The 18,631-nt window shown below is 33.4% G+C and overlaps 1 protein-coding gene across 3 annotated transcripts in view; it reads left to right on the top strand.

The window, feature by feature from the left end:
* The window catches only part of Znf800 (zinc finger protein 800), a 210,051-nt gene that overhangs the window by 170,581 nt on the left and 20,839 nt on the right, over positions 1-18,631 (top strand). For 2 of the 3 annotated variants that reach the window (XM_074063920.1, XM_074063915.1), the window contains exons 3-5: positions 1,689-1,784; positions 8,787-8,930; positions 12,251-13,943. In XM_074063920.1, coding sequence (XP_073920021.1) covers positions 1,689-1,784; positions 8,787-8,930; positions 12,251-13,943 — 1,933 coding nt within the window. Of the gene's footprint in view, positions 1-1,688; positions 1,785-8,786; positions 8,931-12,250; positions 13,944-15,105; positions 16,874-18,631 lie in introns of those variants that run through there. The other variant, XM_074063926.1, reaches the window with a different exon arrangement.

Genomic DNA, 18,631 nt, shown 5'->3' on the forward strand with positions numbered 1-18,631 from the left:
GCTTCATTATCTCATTTAATCCTGATATAATTCTATGATTTAGGTACTTGTTTCATCTATATTTTAGAGGAAAGAGAGATCTGAGAGTTACTTTGCCCTAGTAATAGTAGTAAATGGCATAATAAGAGTTTAAATGCAGGCAGTCCATATCTGGAATCTTAGGTTCTTTGTCACTGCAGTTATTGCCAGTGTCAGATGTTCTCAAAATGAGTTGTGTGTATGTTTTAAATTCATTTAAAATACCCTTGAAGTGTCTCTTCAAATTGGGAATATTTTGTTTGATGAAATGACTTGGTCTTGAGACATAATTCCTCCTGTTTGTGTACATTGAACACTTGACTTGAAGCATAAAAGAGAATCTAAGGCTTCATCTATATGCATAGTGCAGCAGGCTTCAGTTCCTTTATCAAAAAGCTAATTGCTATCCAAGCCTAAGCCCTAAAGTAGTAGTGGCATATATTAATTGAAGTAACTCTTCTTATCTCCCCACCCTGAGAAGGTCCTGGGTTAGGATGGTAATAGTCAAGTAGAACATTATATAGCATGTTAAAAAAAGATAATTAAAATGACCAGTTTTTGTCCATTACAACTTTCTGTCTTCATTTGATAACTGTTGGAAAAACTCAATTTTCTTTTGCTATTAGCTCCCTTGTTTCATATAACCTAATTATAGATTTATACTGCTAACCTGAGAATTTTGAAAGGGAGAGGTGATAGAGACTCCATTATATGAAAATGAAAAGTTTTAGTTTTAAAATGGAAAATAAAAATGTTGCTTTTAAAATGCACATTTCCAAAAGCTTAGGCTCCAAAGTAATAGTGAAGCATGGGGCAGAAAGTGAACATCATCTCTGTAAACCTACCCTGACAGAACCTTTGCTAAATTTTTGATATTCCTCCAAGAGTGTTTTTCTGTTTATATTAGCATCATTGCATATACCCAAATACTCTAAATTCCTATTTTTCATATATCTAAATATGTATTAATGTAGATGAGATCACATTGTATACTCTTCTTGTTGCTTAATAATTATCCTTTGTTGTCAGCATATGTAGATCTGGCTCATTCTTGTGGTCATGAGACTGTCTGATATGTTGGCATTTCATAGTTTTAGTCTGGTCTCTATTAAGAAGCCTTTTAAGTTCTTTGAAATTTCTGTCAATTATATATACTACAGAGTGCTGCAGTGAGCATTCTTGCACATCTATCAATTGTGCACTTGTCCAGCTCCTTTTAGGCAGTAGGTTTTGAGTTTTGCTCTCATAATTGTCTGGAGAGCTACTCTAGATTATCCAAAGGCTTTTCGAATGAATGGTTTATTGGGTGTGGTGAGGTCACCATTGCCTTAGAATTTTTGTTAAAATATAGCTGTCCCCCTTAAGGGGAATAAAAAGGCAAATATGATATATACTAACTGGCACCAAAATAGTAAAGTCTTTGCAGTTAAACCTAATATCTAGCCTTAAGTAGCCTTAATTTAGCCTTTGAGAATTATTGTAGTTTTTTCCCCCTCTGTTGTTTCATTTTGCCTCATAAAGATTATGATAAAATTTGCAGATGTAAATATATGCAATTGTGATTATCATAATTAACATAATTGTAGCAAAACATTGTTTTACTTCAATAGTAAATTATTTAAATAACTCTTTTTTGTGGGGACTGGGGTGGGTGTTTGTCTTCCATGTAGTTTATATCCTGGAGCCTGGAGATCCTCCTTTGTTACAGCAACCACTACAGACATCCAAATCTGGTATTCAACAAATAATTGAGTGCTTTCGATCAGGTATGAATGTTTTAGGATGTATTTTTTAACCATCACAAAGAAGTTAAAAATTATCTAGAAGGCCTTAGGCCTTAATTTTTAAAATATTAAAATGTATACGTTGGTTTTTCTTTATAGGACACTTTCAATTGTCATATTTTAAGAATATAGATGAATAAATGTTGACTTGGTCTAGAAATTCCTTTTCAATGCTACATATCAAATAATTTTAAAATCAATTTGTTTAGTATAGTTTAAAGAAATTATTATGTGGTATATTTGCTGGTAAAGTGTTTTGTCCTCTTGGAGATCAATTATTATCTCTTGTCATGTTGCTTATAAACTTGCCAAAGGTAGTAAATTATTGTAGGTATTTATAAACTTTGGTATAGTAGATTATTTCCTTAGAGTTTCTGAGATGTCATTTGTTCATATTATCTCTGTTAGGTAACTCACCTCATGCCAAACTCTGGGGTTTCTATATCTTTCATATAACATGGGATAGAAAAAAGATTCCAGTCCTGATATTTTCAGATATATTTGTTTAGATTTTATTTCTATTTGATTATAAGAATTAACTATATAATACATTTGTACAGTTGTGATCCAGTGCTTTATAATAGGCATTACTAATTACCTATAAGTTACTGAGAACTGTTAGAACTCCTGTGTTAATCAGTAAGATCCTAGGTTGCTGTAATTCTTGATTCTCTTGTCCACCTCTTATATATTTATCTTCCCCTGCATTACAGACCATTCAGTCAAATGCGAATAACCAGACACTCAACTAAAGAACATTTAGGAGTTAGAGTATCTTGTCATTATTTTAAAGGTTACTATCTTAATGAAAAATTTCTGACGTTCAAAGAAAAACAAATTATGGATAATGTTCATTTTATATTGATGAGAAAATTTTAAATAATTGTTCTTAAATTGTTGTGAAGAGAAAAAAAATACATTTGCTTTACTCTAGTGTTCTAAGAAATAGGTTGTTCCTTAGTCTAAATTAAAAAGTTTTTTTCTCTGATTCTTCAAGACTCATTTTGTAGACATTTCATCTGTAGTCCTCAGGACTTTGGCTTTATATACACTGTATTTAATCCAGTAAGCCTTCAGTGCAGCATGTGCTCATTCTTATGATAGTCTTCTAACCTGTTCTAGAATATTTTTTGTTGTTTGGTTTTTTACTTTTGATAATTGTCCTTGGCTAACAGAAATAATCTATAAGTCAAAGTCTATGATAAATACAATTAAAATAGAAAGTTATTTATTAGGGACAATGTATATTTCTGGCATAACAGATATTTAATTGATCCACTTTTAAAATAGAGATAAAGTTCTTTTTCTTTCTCATACCATGAGAATGAGAGTAATAGTATTTCCTATATAGTAATATTAGTTAACATAGTTTTCTTTTTAAAAATTCATAATGTGGAATTAATAAGGTTATTTTATACTGCTTTATAGTATTAAAAATTGATTAAGAAGTTAGAAGTCGTTAATTCATACATACTTTTTCTTGTGAAAAATGCTTCTTCAAGAAGATTCTGTATGCAATTCCATGTGTTTTTAACTTTGGTAGGTAAATATTTGAAGATTCTGCTTTCTTACTATATTGTGGTCGTATCTATTTTCTGTTTACCATTTCCTTATTATCTAAGCTAAAGAACAGGGACTGTGGTATTTCACAGTCTGGAATGGTATCATTCCAAAATTATTTACGTTTATTTTTTGAAATGTGTTCTTTTTAAAGTGTCCCTGGAACATTTACCTTTTGAATTATTGCTTATGTAGGCAAATTCTGAAAATACTGTAATTTTAATTCTCTTAACTATCCAGCAGTTTAAATTAGTGGTGATTTAGAAATACACTGAGTGTTTCAGAGGAACTAATTTGAATTAAAAATTCATTTATGTCATTATTTTGTTCTGTAACCAAGAAATTTTAATTTTCTCTTTTATGTCTGGATTATCTAAAGCCCATTGAAGGTAACTCTTCTTTAGTACAAAGATACTTAAGTCAAGGCTGACTAAAACCTTTGGAGGATGATAAGGAAGTTTGGGCCCAAAGTCCTAGGGACTAAGATCCCTTCAAACCCTGATACTGACAGCTCCTTCCTGTCCTTTCTTTTAAGCACACCCTCAATAACTGAACTCTTTTTAGGCTCTTTTAATTACAACTGTGTTATGCTAATTGCACTTAACAAACTCTCTGCTATGTATCTTTGACACATATTTGAAGATAGGACTTTGAAGTTCATGTTTTTGCTTTTGTTGCCCACAGAAGCTAACTCAGATTGGACAGTAGTAATACGTTAGTATACCTCCCTTTATCTCCAAACCCAGACAGTTGTCTTCAGCTACTGTTTCTGTTGTCAAATAGAGTATCTCACTGTCTTCTGCCCACACTAGGCTGTCCATGAACGGGTATTAATTTATACCCAAGCTGGAAGTTCATAAAAGGCTTCTTTCTGTCTGAGAAAGGAATTGACTCCTTTTTTTTTTTTTTTTTTTTGTAATGTGGAACTGGGGTTTGAACTCAGGGCTTTGTGCTTGCAAAGCAGGTGCTCTAAGAGTTGACTCATTTTTAAGGTCCACCAACTCCATGTGTACTATTCCGACTGCTTGACCAGTTTTAATTTATTCTCTTCGCCTTAGACCTTAGTATTTCTCTGAAATCCTTGATGGTTGGCTTACTTGAAATGTACTGCTTGCTCTAAACCCCTGGCTTGGCACTACCTTGACTGTGCCTTTTCCTTTGGGGAGTCTCATCCAGGCTGTGTTGGTACTTGTAGGATCAGTCTTCAGATTTCCTTTTTTTCCTTTAGGACTTTTAGTTTATCTTTCTTTCTCTTTTTACTCCCTCTCTCTAAAGCAAAATAAAAGCTATATTACTTTTAGATACTTACTAAATACCTTTTAGGTATTCATTAAATTGATGTAATTGAATTATTATTCTTAGTCTCTTAGTCATCTCATAGAGGTAGAGGAGCTGTTGAATGTCCTAAGGTTAGAAACAGAAAAATGTGTGGTCCAGTATTCAAAACTGGTCCTCAATATGGAGATAATATTTTCTTCCTAATTTTTCATAAGTATTTAAAAAGAAATTTCTTATCATTATAGAAAAAAGAATCTACATGTAGAATATATTAGACTAACGTGCAAGGAATTCATCTTATTTGGCTCTTAGGGAGGAATAAGTTGCAACTTTTATAGTGTGATAGTGAAAAATAAGAATTAGCTTTGTGTGATGTTTGCTGTTGTCATTGTCTTTCTAGGACTGATTATTTCACTCCTAGAAGTGGGTTTTTTTTTCCTACTTAAAGCAACTTTAATTGCAGTTAGATAAGCTGTGATGGAGTGGTGATGCCTCAGGCCTGATTCTAGACAAAAGCTTAGGATGGAAGTACAAGTTACTAGAGAGATACACAAGAGAGTATACTATGATAGAGTTTTTTGATTGTTGCATATTAATTATAGGAAATTTAAAATGGGACTAGATATTTTTTGGTTGAATTAGAAAAATGTAGAGTTGTTTGATTTGTTGTTCTTAAATTCATCTTCAAAGCCTGTCCTCATGGAGTATGTTCTTGGGAGAGCAGCTATTTGTGAATTTCTCAGGGGCACAGTCCATATCCTTCACTTTCACATTTCCATTGAATAGCTTTGTACCTGGTATTTAAAAGGTTCTCAATAAGTGTTTGTTTTAGATTACGCTAAAAGCTGCACCAAGTAGGCACAGTCCTAAAGTAATTTTATTTTGCTTATAAACTTATTGTAGTATGTCTGTGTTCATCACCAGAAGCCTTAACTATAGGAGCGTTTTTTTTAAAGATCTTGGTTGATGATCTGTGTAAGCAGTAAGCAGTGACTTCTATGAGAATTTAAAAACCTAAGGCAAGAAAGACATACAGGCAAAGGAGTAATTTGAAGGAAAACAGCATGGTTCTCAGTTTCTCAGAATCAAGAGCTGTGGCAGAACTTTATGTTGCTGTCATAACCATATCTGCTGTTGTCTCAGATGAGAGGGAGTTTTGGTATGGCAGAAGCTGTTTCTAACTGTGAGCAAAGTAACCAGAAAATGATAGCTGATTTTGAATTAAGCCATTATGTCCTCATGGGAAAAGCAAAACTTCAAATAGTGACTGAAACTAATTTACAGGAAAACATTTTTTTTTCCTGTTTTTGCAATGTTGGAGTTTGAATTCAGGGCCTTGAGCTTGCTAGACAGGTGCCCTAACACTCTTGAGCAGATAAAATCTTTTAATATCAGTATTTATGGAATGGGACACATTATTTTCATGTTTATAAAATATGTAAGTAGAGTTGGGAAATCTTTAAGGTTTCTTTTATTACTCTCCAGTTAACTTCACATAGATTAAAGAAGAAGGTATTTTTAAACATAGAGCTCTCTAATAAGTCATTTAGCAAATGTTAATCAGGCATTATCTTGAGACTGGGAATACAACAGTAAGCATCAAGGATACCCTCTCTGTTTTCCCAGATCTAGTTTGATGGAGACATAGAACAGCAGTTAATTACAAAATAGTGGGATAAACTAATACAGATGTATAAGGTGCTATGGGGGTGTAGGTGAAGGATTCTTAAGAACAAACACGTGAGGTTAGAGAAGGCTTCCTGGTGAAAGTGATTTCTTACCTGGAATCTGAAGGTTATAGAAGTGAGCGAGACTAGGAAAATAGGAGACTGTTGTAGTCAGGAAAAAAAATAGGTGAAGACCTGCAAAGTGAGAGAAAGAAGTTTAGTATGCCAGGATCAACAATAATTCTGTGCATATGTGTGTTGGGGAAGCATTTATGACTGATAATTGAGATTGATTAGTCAAGTTAGAGGCAGATAATTTTTTTTGGATGTTTATTGGGAATAAATATACATTCCCTCCTGAATATAATTATTAACTAGAAGTAAGAAATTGATAATGTCTTTGTTTTTCTATTATTGAAAGAACCTGGTAGACAAAGTGATAGATCATATTTAGGGAAGTAGTTTTGTATTTTTACACTAGCCTTTTTTTGTTTGTTTGTTTGGTGGTACTGGGGTTCGAACTCAGAGGGTCTTGCGCTTGCTTTGCAAGTGCTCTACTGCTTGAACCACACCTTCAGCCCTTTTTGCTTCAGTATTTTTTGGATGGGGTCTCCTGTTTCTGCCTGGGGTAACTCTAGACCATGATCCTCCTACCTGTGGCCTCCTCTGTAGCTGGGAGGCTGTGCCACCAGGCCCAGCATATTGATTGGGATGGGGTCTTGCTAACTTTTTTGCCTGGGCTGGCCTCAAACCATGATCCTCCCTCCTGATCTCCACCTCCCAAGCAGCTGGGATTGTAGATGTGAACCACTTTGTCTGGCTTTAGAAAAGAATTATTAGAGTATATTACTTATGCAAAGGGATTTCATTGTGATAATTCCATATATGCATATAATGTACATTGATCATATTCACCCTTTCTATTACTCTTTTCCTCCCTCCCTCTTTAAAAACAATTTTAATGGGATTCATTATGCTATTTACGTACATGCATATAATATGCTTTGATCATATTTACCCCCTAACCCTCTCTTTTTCTCTTCTTGCTTTATCCCACCCAAAAACAGTCCCCCTTTTACATTTATGCACTTGACAATTTTGTGTATAATCTCATGTCTACACACTGAGATTATTTTATGCTTTAAATCGGCTACTATATACTTTCTATTTAAATCTTCAGTTGGATTTTTAAGTTAAACAGATTTCTAAATTCCTCTTTGATATTTTTTGACTGTTTCTGGAGGCATAATTGAATCTCTAGTATAGTCCAACATGTCTTATAATTTAGAATCAGTGTGCATAATTTTCCTTTTTTTCCCTTGCTACTAGGTATTGTACTCAACTACAGTTCCTAAGAACTATTATGTAGTTCAATTAGGAAAGCTTAGCCAAAGCATTTTTGTCCTTTGCCTGCCTCTCCTAGTTTGTTAATCACTTATTTAGGGACACTTAAGTCACATTGATTAGTAAAGCCTTGCAAATCAATTCTGCTAACTTAACTATTGTGCAAAGACCTGTAGGAAGTAACAACAAAAGACCTTTCATTTGTGTTTTATTCCTGTTGGATGTTTTATTATAAAGATTGGATGCTTGTTGCTATTTATTTTTTTCTGTGCCTTTTGGTCTTCTTCTGTTATATGCTTATGTTCCCTAGATCAGTAGTATTTCTTCAACAAATAATTATTGAATATTATTAGAATTGAGTTCTTTATATTTATAAATAAGGTAGGCTGAGTCTTGACTGCGTTGAGAGTTTGGAACAAATTGAACCAGTAATTATATTGATAATTAATTACAATTGGGATAAGAGTTCTGAGGGAGAAAGGCCTTGAATAAACTTACAGTGTTATCAAGAGGCCTAAGCAGAATTCAGAATTATCTCTTAGTATGGACAGAGATTCTCTACTGTCATATTAAAAAGCTGTAATCCCAGGTTGGTTAAGAGCCTGAAGTAATGTACACTGAATTTAAAAAGAAAAGTCATAGTTAGTCTTGTGATACAGTTACCTTTAATTAATTGGGAAAATCTGTTGAAAAACTCTTCATTCATTTTCTAATTCAGAAAAGAACTGGGAGAATCTGGCAAGAGGTTTGGCAGGAAATGACAGCAAACATTTTCCTGCCTTACCCTAGACCTGTTGAGTCAGAATCTCTAGGGTTAAGGTTACATACATCTTTATTCCCAACCTATTATTAGGATCAACCACGTTAGAACCACTGCTTAGGGGTATCCCAAGAATTGATTGGCTATTGACGTAGAAAGAGGGCATTAATTTGAACTGTCCAGAAATGCCAAAGGATAGTAGGATTTTGCTTAGAACTTAGTTTATAATTTAATTCTAAATATAGAAATTGACAATGCTTGTATTTTACCTTCAGAGAGTTAACTGTTCTTGGATTGTCAGCAGTGGTTGCCTAATTTAAAAGTACAAATTAAAGTTACTTTTTGTGCTAATTTTTCCTTTCTTTGTCTCTCCAGGAACTAAACAACTTAAGCATATTTTATTAAAAGATGTGGACACTATTTTTGAATGTAAATTATGCCGCAGTCTCTTCAGAGGATTACCAAATTTAATTACCCATAAGAAATTTTACTGTCCACCAAGTCTCCAGATGGATGACAGTAAGTTTTATCAGATATCCAATTAGGCATTTTGTAGTTAACTATTCTTTTACTGCCACTATATATTTGCATTAAAATGATACTACTATCTAGTTATAGATAAGTTAATAATGGTGTACAAAATTAAATACTTAATGAATGTTATATTCAGTTTCTTAGGTAAGTACTTTTATATCAATGTTTTCTACATAGTTTTTTCTAGATAATATACAGGTTAATTTATGAGTATATTCATTTATTTTAAAATATTGTTTTTGAATGTTTATATGGGCCATATAGTTTATATTTAGAACATTTTTAAGAAGAAACTTTAATACTGTGTGGAGGGAGCAATTACTTGGTATTTTTCTTTTTTTACTACTTTTTTTTTGGCAGTCCTGGGGTTTAACTCAGGGCTTCATACTTGCTAGGCAGGCACTGAGCCATGACGCCCCAGTCCTTTTTGCTTTAGTTAATTTGAGGTAGGGTTTCACTTTATGTATTATTTTCTTGCTTTAATGAGTTAATGTAAATTCTTTCAAACATACTAATAATAGATTACTTACTTATTTCTTGTTCAGGGATTTAAATCTTTGGGATTACAAAATATAGCACTTATTTTGTCAACCTGTACCATAGATACGTCATGAATCTTAAACTTTTTTTTTTTTTTTTCATGGTACTTGAGTTTGAATTCAGGGCTTTGTGCTTCTGCTTTACTGCTTGATCCACACTTACAGTCCATTTTGCTCTGGTTATTTTGGAGATGGGGGTCTCAAACTGTTTGCCCAGGCTGGCCTCAAATCACAGTCCTCCTTATGTCAGCCTCCCAAGTAGCTAGGATTACAGGTGTGAGCCATTGGTACCTTGCCAACATTTTTTTTTTCATTTTTCTTTTATTATTCATATGTGCATACAAGGCTTGGTTCATTTCTCCCCGCTGCCCCCACCCCCTCCCTTACCACCCACTCCGCCCCCTCCCTCTCCCCCCCCCAATACCCAGCAGAAACTATTTTGCCCTTATTTCTAATTTTGTTGTAGAGAGAGTATAAGCAATAATAGGAAGGAACAAGGGGTTTTGCTGGTTGAGATAAGGATAGCTATACAGGGCATTGACTCACATTGATTTCCTGTGCGTGGGTGTTACCTTCTAGGTTAATTCTTTTTGATCTAACCTTTTCTCTAGTACCTGTTCCCCTTTTCCTATTGGCCTCAGTTGCTTTAAGGTATCTGCTTTAGTTTCTCTGTGTTAAGGGCAACAAATGCTAGCTAGTTTTTTAGGTGTCTTACCTATCCTCACCCCTCCCTTATGTGCTCTCGCTTTTATCATGTGCTCATAGTCCAATCCCCTTGTTGTGTTTGCCCTTGATCTAATGTCCACATATGAGGGAGAACATACGATTTTTGGTTTTTTGAGCCAGGCTAACCTCCCTCAGAATGATGTTCTCCAGTTCCATCCATTTACCAGCGAATGATAACATTTCGTTCTTCTTCATGGCTGCATAAAATTCCATTGTGTATAGATACCACATTTTCTTAATCCATTCGTCAGTGGTGGGGCATCTTGGCTGTTTCCATAACTTGGCTATTGTGAATAGTGCCGCAATAAACATGGATGTGCAGGTGCCTCTGGAGTAACAGTCTTTTGGGTATATCCCCAAGAGTGGTATTGCTGGATCAAATGGTAGATCGATGTCCAGCTTTTTAAGTAGCCTCCAAATTTTTTTCCAGAGTGGTTGTACTAGTCTACATTCCCACCAACAGTGTAAGAGGGTTCCTTTTTCCCCGCATCCTCGCCAACACCTGTTGGTGGTGTTGCTGATGATGGCTATTCTAACAGGGGTGAGGTGGAATCTTAGTGTGGTTTTAATTTGCATTTCCTTTATTGCTAGAGATGGTGAGCATTTTTTCATGTGTTTTCTGGCCATTTGAATTTCTTCTTTTGAGAAAGTTCTGTTTAGTTCACATGCCCATTTCTTTATTGGTTCATTAGTTTTGGGAGAATTTAGTTTTTTAAGTTCCCTGTATATTCTGGTTATCAGTCGTTTGTCTGATGTATAGTCCTTGCCAACATTTTTCAAGTTAACCTTTTTAGAACAGAATAAAATGCAAACTCCAGATATCAAAGTACTGCTTTAATTATTACCACGAAGGTGGCTTCAAATGTATTATATGGTAAAGGTTTGACAAATATTTCATATTTGCCTAGAAATATTTCCAATTACAATTTGATCTTACTAAACTTCTTTTCATCATTGAGCTATAAAGTAAAAGGTAGTCTGTAGAAATTAGCTCATAATCTAACCTTTTATTTAAAATACTACTAGAAAATTAATTTCTTAGTAGTTACTCCTTTTTTGGACTTAGGTTGAAATGTTAAAGAGTAAAATAGATAAATGGATTTGCCACATTGTACATTCTTCTTGTTAATTCTGTGAATACTTGTATGAAGGTATTATCACATTATTTTACCCATTTTTAAAAGAAAGTTTTCTAGAAGAGTTATAATGAGAATTGTTTATTTCTAAATAGGTAATAGATTTGGTGATGAATGTGGAAACATAGCATATGTTGGATAACTCTGTTGTAGTAGGCTATTTAGTTGCTTCTAGAGGGCGTAACTATTGTACAAATGAGTAAAACCAGCTCTGTTTTTTAAAATAAATCTATAAACCATTTGTTTTAGTAAAACTGTCACATTAAGACATACAGTAGGATTAGATTTAGCAAATACTTCTATACATCATGCCATTCATATTTATATAATTGCTTACAGACAAGTTCTTTTTCATTTCTGTAAGATGTTGAAATATCCCCAGATGATTATACCATATTATTTATTAAGGCTTAATAGGAATAGTGTTATATTTTATTTAAAAAATCATTTTTATTTATATAATAATATTCCTCATGATATTTTAGTTATCTTGGATTATGAGAGCTTCGAGTTGCTTTTGCTAGTCTAAATCTTTGAACTAAAAACATGCAATACCGTTTTTATTGTTTAGGATATTCATGTGCTTATATATTTTAAATAAAGGCACTTGGAAGTGAAAGTATCTCTTTAGCATATGCCTTCCTTAACATATATATGATGAGAATTTGAATCAATACAAATTTTAGTTTAGCTAATGCTAACTTTTATGTTCATCAAACACTGAAAAGTAGATTATGCTCTTATAAAAATAAATATGCAAAATGTCACAACATACCCCCACTACAATAATAAAAAATATGCACCAGTAATATAATAAATTTAAGTTTCATAATATATTTTAAGGTACTAGTGAGCTCTAGAGTCCAATTATTTCAGATTAAAATCTTATTTTTTTCCTTAACAGACCTTCCTGATGTAAATGATAAACAAAGCCAAGCCATAAACGATCTCCTAGAAGCCATATATCCAAGTGTGGACAAGCGAGAATATATTATTAAACTAGAACCCATAGAAACTAATCAAAATGCAGTGTTTCAGTATATTTCAAGGACTGATAATCCTCCAGAAGTCACAGAGTCAAGCAATACTCCTGAACAAACTGAAGTTCAAATACAGGAAACTAACACGGAACAGTCTAAAACAGTACCAGTTACAGACACAGAGGTGGAACCTGTTGAGCCTCCTCCTGTCGAGAGCATTGCAGATGAAGTTGTGCCTACATCTGATGAACAACCTCAGGAATCACAGACTGATTTGGAAACATCTGACAATTCTGATTTTGGTCACCAGTTGATATGTTGCCTTTGTAGAAAAGAATTCAATTCTAGACGAGGTGTTCGTCGGCACATTCGAAAAGTACACAAGAAAAAGATGGAAGAACTGAAAAAGTATATTGAAACACGAAAGAATCCAAACCAGTCCTCTAAAGGGCGCAATAAGAATGTTCTAGTTTCATTAAGTAGGAGTTGTCCAGTATGTTGTAAATCATTTGCTACAAAAGCGAATGTAAGGAGGCATTTTGATGAAGTTCATAGAGGACTAAGGAGGGATTCAATTACTCCTGATATAGCAACAAAGCCTGGGCAGCCTTTGTTCCTGGACTCTGTTTCTCCTAAAAAATCTTTTAAGACTCGAAAACAAAAGTCGTCTTCAAAGGCTGAATACAATTTAACTGCATGCAAATGCCTCCTTTGCAAGAGGAAATATAGTTCACAAATAATGCTTAAAAGACATATGCAAATTGTCCACAAGATCACTCTTGCTGGAACAAACTCTAAAAGAGAGAAAGGCCCTAATAATACTGCCAACAGTTCAGAAATAAAAGTGAAAGTTGAACCAGCAGATTCTGTAGAATCTTCACCCCCTTCCATTACCCATTCTCCACAGAATGAATTAAAGGGAACAAATCATTCAAATGAAAAAAAGAACACACCGGCAGCACAGAAAAATAAAGTTAAACAAGACTCTGAAAGCCCTAAATCAACTAGTCCGTCAGCTGCAGGTGGCCAGCAAAAAACCAGGAAACCAAAACTTTCAGCTGGCTTTGACTTTAAGCAACTTTACTGTAAACTTTGTAAACGTCAGTTTACTTCCAAACAGAACTTGACTAAGCACATTGAGTTGCACACAGATGGAAATAACATTTATGTTAAATTCTACAAGTGTCCTCTCTGCACTTACGAAACTCGTCGGAAACGTGATGTGATACGACACATAACTGTGGTTCATAAAAAGTCATCTCGCTATCTTGGGAAAATAACAGCCAGTTTAGAGATCAGAGCTATAAAAAAGCCTATTGATTTTGTTCTAAATAAAGTGGCAAAAAGAGGCCCTTCGAGGGATGAAGCAAAACATAATGATTCCAAACACGATGGCACCTCTAACTCTCCTAGTAAAAAGTATGAAGTAGCTGATGTTGGTATTGAAGTAAAAGTCACAAAAAACTTTTCTCTTCACAGATGCAATAAATGTGGAAAGGCATTTGCCAAAAAGACCTATCTTGAACATCATAAGAAAACTCATAAGGCAAATGCTTCCAATTCACCTGACGGAAACAAAACCAAAGGCCGAAGTACAAGATCTAAGGCTCTTGTCTGGTGAGGAATAGTTACAGAGTTTTGCTTTTTCCCCATCGAACTAAAGAAAAAATGATTTGACCATTAATTTATAGCTGGTTCCATTTTAGCACATACTTCCATATATATTATGGCAAGGGGAACTGCAAGAGTTACGTGCATATTGCATTTATCTCTTCAGTGACCTTTATTCCAGTGGCTGGGGAACAAAAGTTAACTTCAGAACTTATCTTCTAGAGGAAAATGCAGTATAGTTATAGGTAGATGGCACAGGGTTAGTGCTTTCCTCTTAATGTTATAAAATATATACATTTATTTTGGCAAATGTTTACAGTAGAAATCTTGTGTTTAACTTTGCACAGGTTTGATTTAGTGACTTAGTCTATTAATTAATGCATTGTAGGAAAGAGATGAGAATGAATTTGTGAAGGCGGTACTTATAGGAAAGATTTTTTTTAAGGCACTGTAATTATTGTAAAAATTTGTGAAGGCTAAAGTGCTGCACTCAGAAAAAATCCCCTAAATTAAATTTAGAATGATTAGAATTTAATAATTTACTTCTAACACAATGCTTCCAGGCAAAGGGGGAAAGTTGGTAAACAAAAGTTTGGATTTCTTTTTCTTCTTGGATATGTGTGTTAGTGATGTTTTTTTAGTTTTGATCTGTAGAAACATCATTTAGGTCCAGATAGTAAACACAGGGGTGTTTAAACTTTTTGGTGATCATTTCAACATGGTTAATATTGTTAAGAAAGGATTTTTTTTTGAGTGGTTGTGCATTGCAGGAAAAGTAAAATCCCTGTTTGGAAGAAAGAAAAGTAATACTTTTTACTGAAGGTTTTGGAACAAATATAGATGTTTAAAATGCAGTATAAAATAAGGAGTAGACTCCCTATACTTGTTTTTGCAGATCTGTATATTTTTAAGTTATCTATTTCTCTTGTATTAAGGCATTTAATATATTTAGTGAGTATTAAATTAGTTTTACATTCAGATTCTGATGCAAGATACTTTTAGTGCTTAGTAGGTTAAATGTTGGGGTTTGATTATCACACATTTTTAAAACTTGTGTGGAAAACTTGAGATGAAACTATCCTTTAGAAGTCATTTACTATTGTGTAATTTAAGACCAAGATTTTATTGGTAAACTCAAAAGTGTTCATTTATTCCCATTTCTCCTCAGATAACTTCAAGTGATGTGCGAAAAGGTTTGGAGTTCATTTTTGTGGAAAGACTTTAAATTATTGTTAGAACCACTAAACGTCATCACATGGTACTATGAGGAAAAAAAGAAAAACATTTTCATAAATTTTCAACTGTTAACTGCTGTTTTCTGACAAAAATAATAACAACCTAACTAGTTTCTAAGGCAATGCCTATTCCAGCACTTTTAAGTAGCTGGGACATTACCTATTGTCATCATAGTCCTTCAGCTAGCCACCTTGACCTTGTGCATTTGGTCTACAGTTTCTGCAAAAATGTTGTGATTTCATTTTTCCATATAATTTGTTGATTAAAATGGTCAACAACCTGGGGAAAATAATAGTTTTTAATTGACAGAGACTATATTTTTAGTGATTTAAGTTTTGTTTCAGTTTATTTGGCAAAATTTTCATCTGGATTGTACAGATACATGATTTTCTAGTGAGTATATTTTAGGAACAAAAGACAAATTAGTATCAACACATTATAAATATTTAGCCTATTAAATATTTGTAATCATTTTTATATCCATTTATTTCTAACTTGTTCACCAGCACTTAAATGTTTTAAAGTTTCGCTCTAAAATACATACTACAAGAAAGTTCCAGCTCATTTTAATGCATGGATCATTACATTTTTCATTTGTAAACATCTGAGGTTTTTATGAGAATTAAACATTCCCCTATTTTTCTTTAAATTTTATATAAAGCACTTTAATGATAGATGCAACCTTATTTTTCAGTTTCTACTTTTTTTTTAAAGACCACACATTTACTAATGTTTATATGAAGGTAGTAAAAAGCTTGCTGATATTTTATGGATGCGGACAATCCATACACAACCACTTCTTATGTTACTAGTTTATTTCTTTATTGCTAAAAAAGGAAGGTGGAGGTGTAAACCCTGATTTTTTCCCTCCCAAGAAAAAATTTAAATGACCACTTTAGATAATATTTGATTCTTACTGTAAAATTTAGAAAATAATGAATTTTTGTCCACTTTTGTAATCAAGATTTTAGGAAAAAAGTACATTTATCTCTGAAATTTTGGGCAATTTTTTGTGTATCAATATTTTGTAATTTTTAGGGAATATTTTATTTTTTAGTAATTTGTGTCAAATTATAATTTTAAAAGGTACAGCAGAAAATATACCATGTTTTTATTATAGGTTCACACCTGTACTAAGAATGGACCCTGTCCATCTATATATACTTTTTGTATAAAATTTTAAAATGTTGAAGATTCAGAAGGTCATAATAAAATGCTTCTATAGGTAGAAAAACATATACCCTTTTCAGTGCTTTGCACTAAAATATACTGTGAAAGGAAATTAGAAAGACTGTAATTGTTGCTGGAAATGTTCTATATTGAATGTACATGTTGATGTTGGAAAAATGTACTATATGTGATGGAAATAAACCAGATGCGAAGTTATTTCAGCTAAATGTGCTTCAACAAAGGTGCATTGGTTGAAACTTAAATGTTTTATTTTCACATTTAAACTTATTCAGTGACTATGAGCAGCTACACTTGAATTAAATCTTAATAGTTTTATTTTTAAGAAGTAGAGTAATGATTTCTCTTTAATTTAATACAGATTACTTTTCCACAGATGGAAATTTGTACTTATAGGTTTAAATTTAATGACTAATAGCATAATATATTTAGGAACTAAATGTGTAGGTGGTGTTTCATTTATAAACCATCTTCATTAGTTGCACATTATTAAACCTGTATTTTTGACTTTTGCAAGGTGTTATCTTTTTATGCATTCCTACATACAAGACATACTCTATCTTGGCCTTTTCTAATCTGCTTTACTTGTTAAATACTGTAGGGAAGAAAGAAAAATAGTCTGATGAAGGAGCAGAGGCCAAGTTGCTGGAAATCCCTTACCTTTACCCACTGTTTTCATCGACCTTTCATTGTTCGTTTCCTCCTTAGTAATTCTTGAGCCACAGAATGGGACTTCAGAAGGAGAAAATGAGGGCTCTGTGGATTGTCAGATTTCATGTGGTTCATAGAAAAAATATATTGTGTTAGGACTTGACTAAACTAGAGGGGCCTAGAGAGTGGGAACATTTTATCATGATTGGGATCATGGCAGACACAACAGAGGCTTAACTGGGACCAGTATTGAAAGGTAGAACAAACAAGAAGTTGGAAAGTATTTGTTCTTTCTATTCCCTTATGATTGTCACCCTTACTTTTTGGTTTTATTTAGACTCTTCAGCTCTTGTCATTTCAGAGCTTCAACCTTGAGGCTCTTGAGGACAAGAAGCTTAAGAAATTTGTGGCAGAAGTTTTCCTGCAATGGTTATATGAACAAGTGTTTATGACTGTTGTAGCAAGGATTAATTGAGTAGACAAAGAGCCATTAGAAACTGCTTATTTTACATTAATATCTATCACTGGTTATAAAATTATATTTACTTTTGTGGCTATTTGATCAATTAAGAGTTTTTCTAAGCTGGGTTTGATGGTGCATGCCTGTAATCCCAGCACTCAGGAGACTGATGGAGGAGGATTACAAATTACTGGCTAGCCTGGGCTATGTAGGAAGACACTGTCTCAGAAAACAAAAACAAAACAAAAAAAGTGTTTTTCTATAGAATTTAGCTTATCTTCCTTCCTAAAGATGCCTTCCATTCCTCCACATGAGGGAAGAAGAGAAACAGTAGTAAACATAGCTTTGTACTTACTTCAACTTCATAAATTTGGGTAGTGCAAGTGAGAGCTGGATGAGGTCTGCCTGACAATGGGCAAATGTTCATTAGAATGTACAGATAATCTTGAATATAAAACCTTTTTGTGGTTTGTGGTTCTATTTTTCTTTCTCGTTAATCCTTACTTTAAGAAGAAAACCTTTGAAAATATATATGTCATCCATCCTTAATTTTTATCCTAGTTTTGCTTATATGAGCTAAGTTTTGGTTGACCCATGCTGTTTTTACTGTTGAAAAATACCATGACAGTTTTTAAGGAAAACATTTGTTATATTGCTTTATGGGCAGTAGTTTGCTCTACTGAATTTGCTTTAAAACTGTATTCAGTAGCAAAAAGTTTTGTGGCTTTGCTATGGCTTAAAGTTGTAAGTATAGAAAGAAGAGTTTTCCTCCAGCTGTTATGGCAAATATGAGAATAGGCACAAGTGGATATCATTCCCTGTTGTGAAGTTTAGCATGACAACTGAAAATAAGAAAAAAAATCCTAATCTTTTTGAAATTAGGTTTCTAGGTTTCATGCAGTTGTCCTCCTTATTTTGGAGTTGTAGAAGTTATTTCTCTATTGAAATCCATAGTCTGTGAGGATTATGATTTAGCTATAGTTGATCTGAAACCAATTTGTAGGATATATGCAGCATGATAGTGGCTGTGCTCTTAGACAAAAATCCTTCTGTATTCTATGCTATTCTTTCTCCTTTCTGTGACTTTTAAGAGTTGAAAAGAGTGAGGATCAGCAGTTTTAGGAGCAGCTTTTAGTTTGGTTTCTAATGCACATGGTAA

Source organism: Castor canadensis, chromosome 2 (assembly GCF_047511655.1).
Source record: "Castor canadensis chromosome 2, mCasCan1.hap1v2, whole genome shotgun sequence".
Taxonomy (NCBI): Eukaryota; Metazoa; Chordata; class Mammalia; order Rodentia; family Castoridae; genus Castor; species Castor canadensis.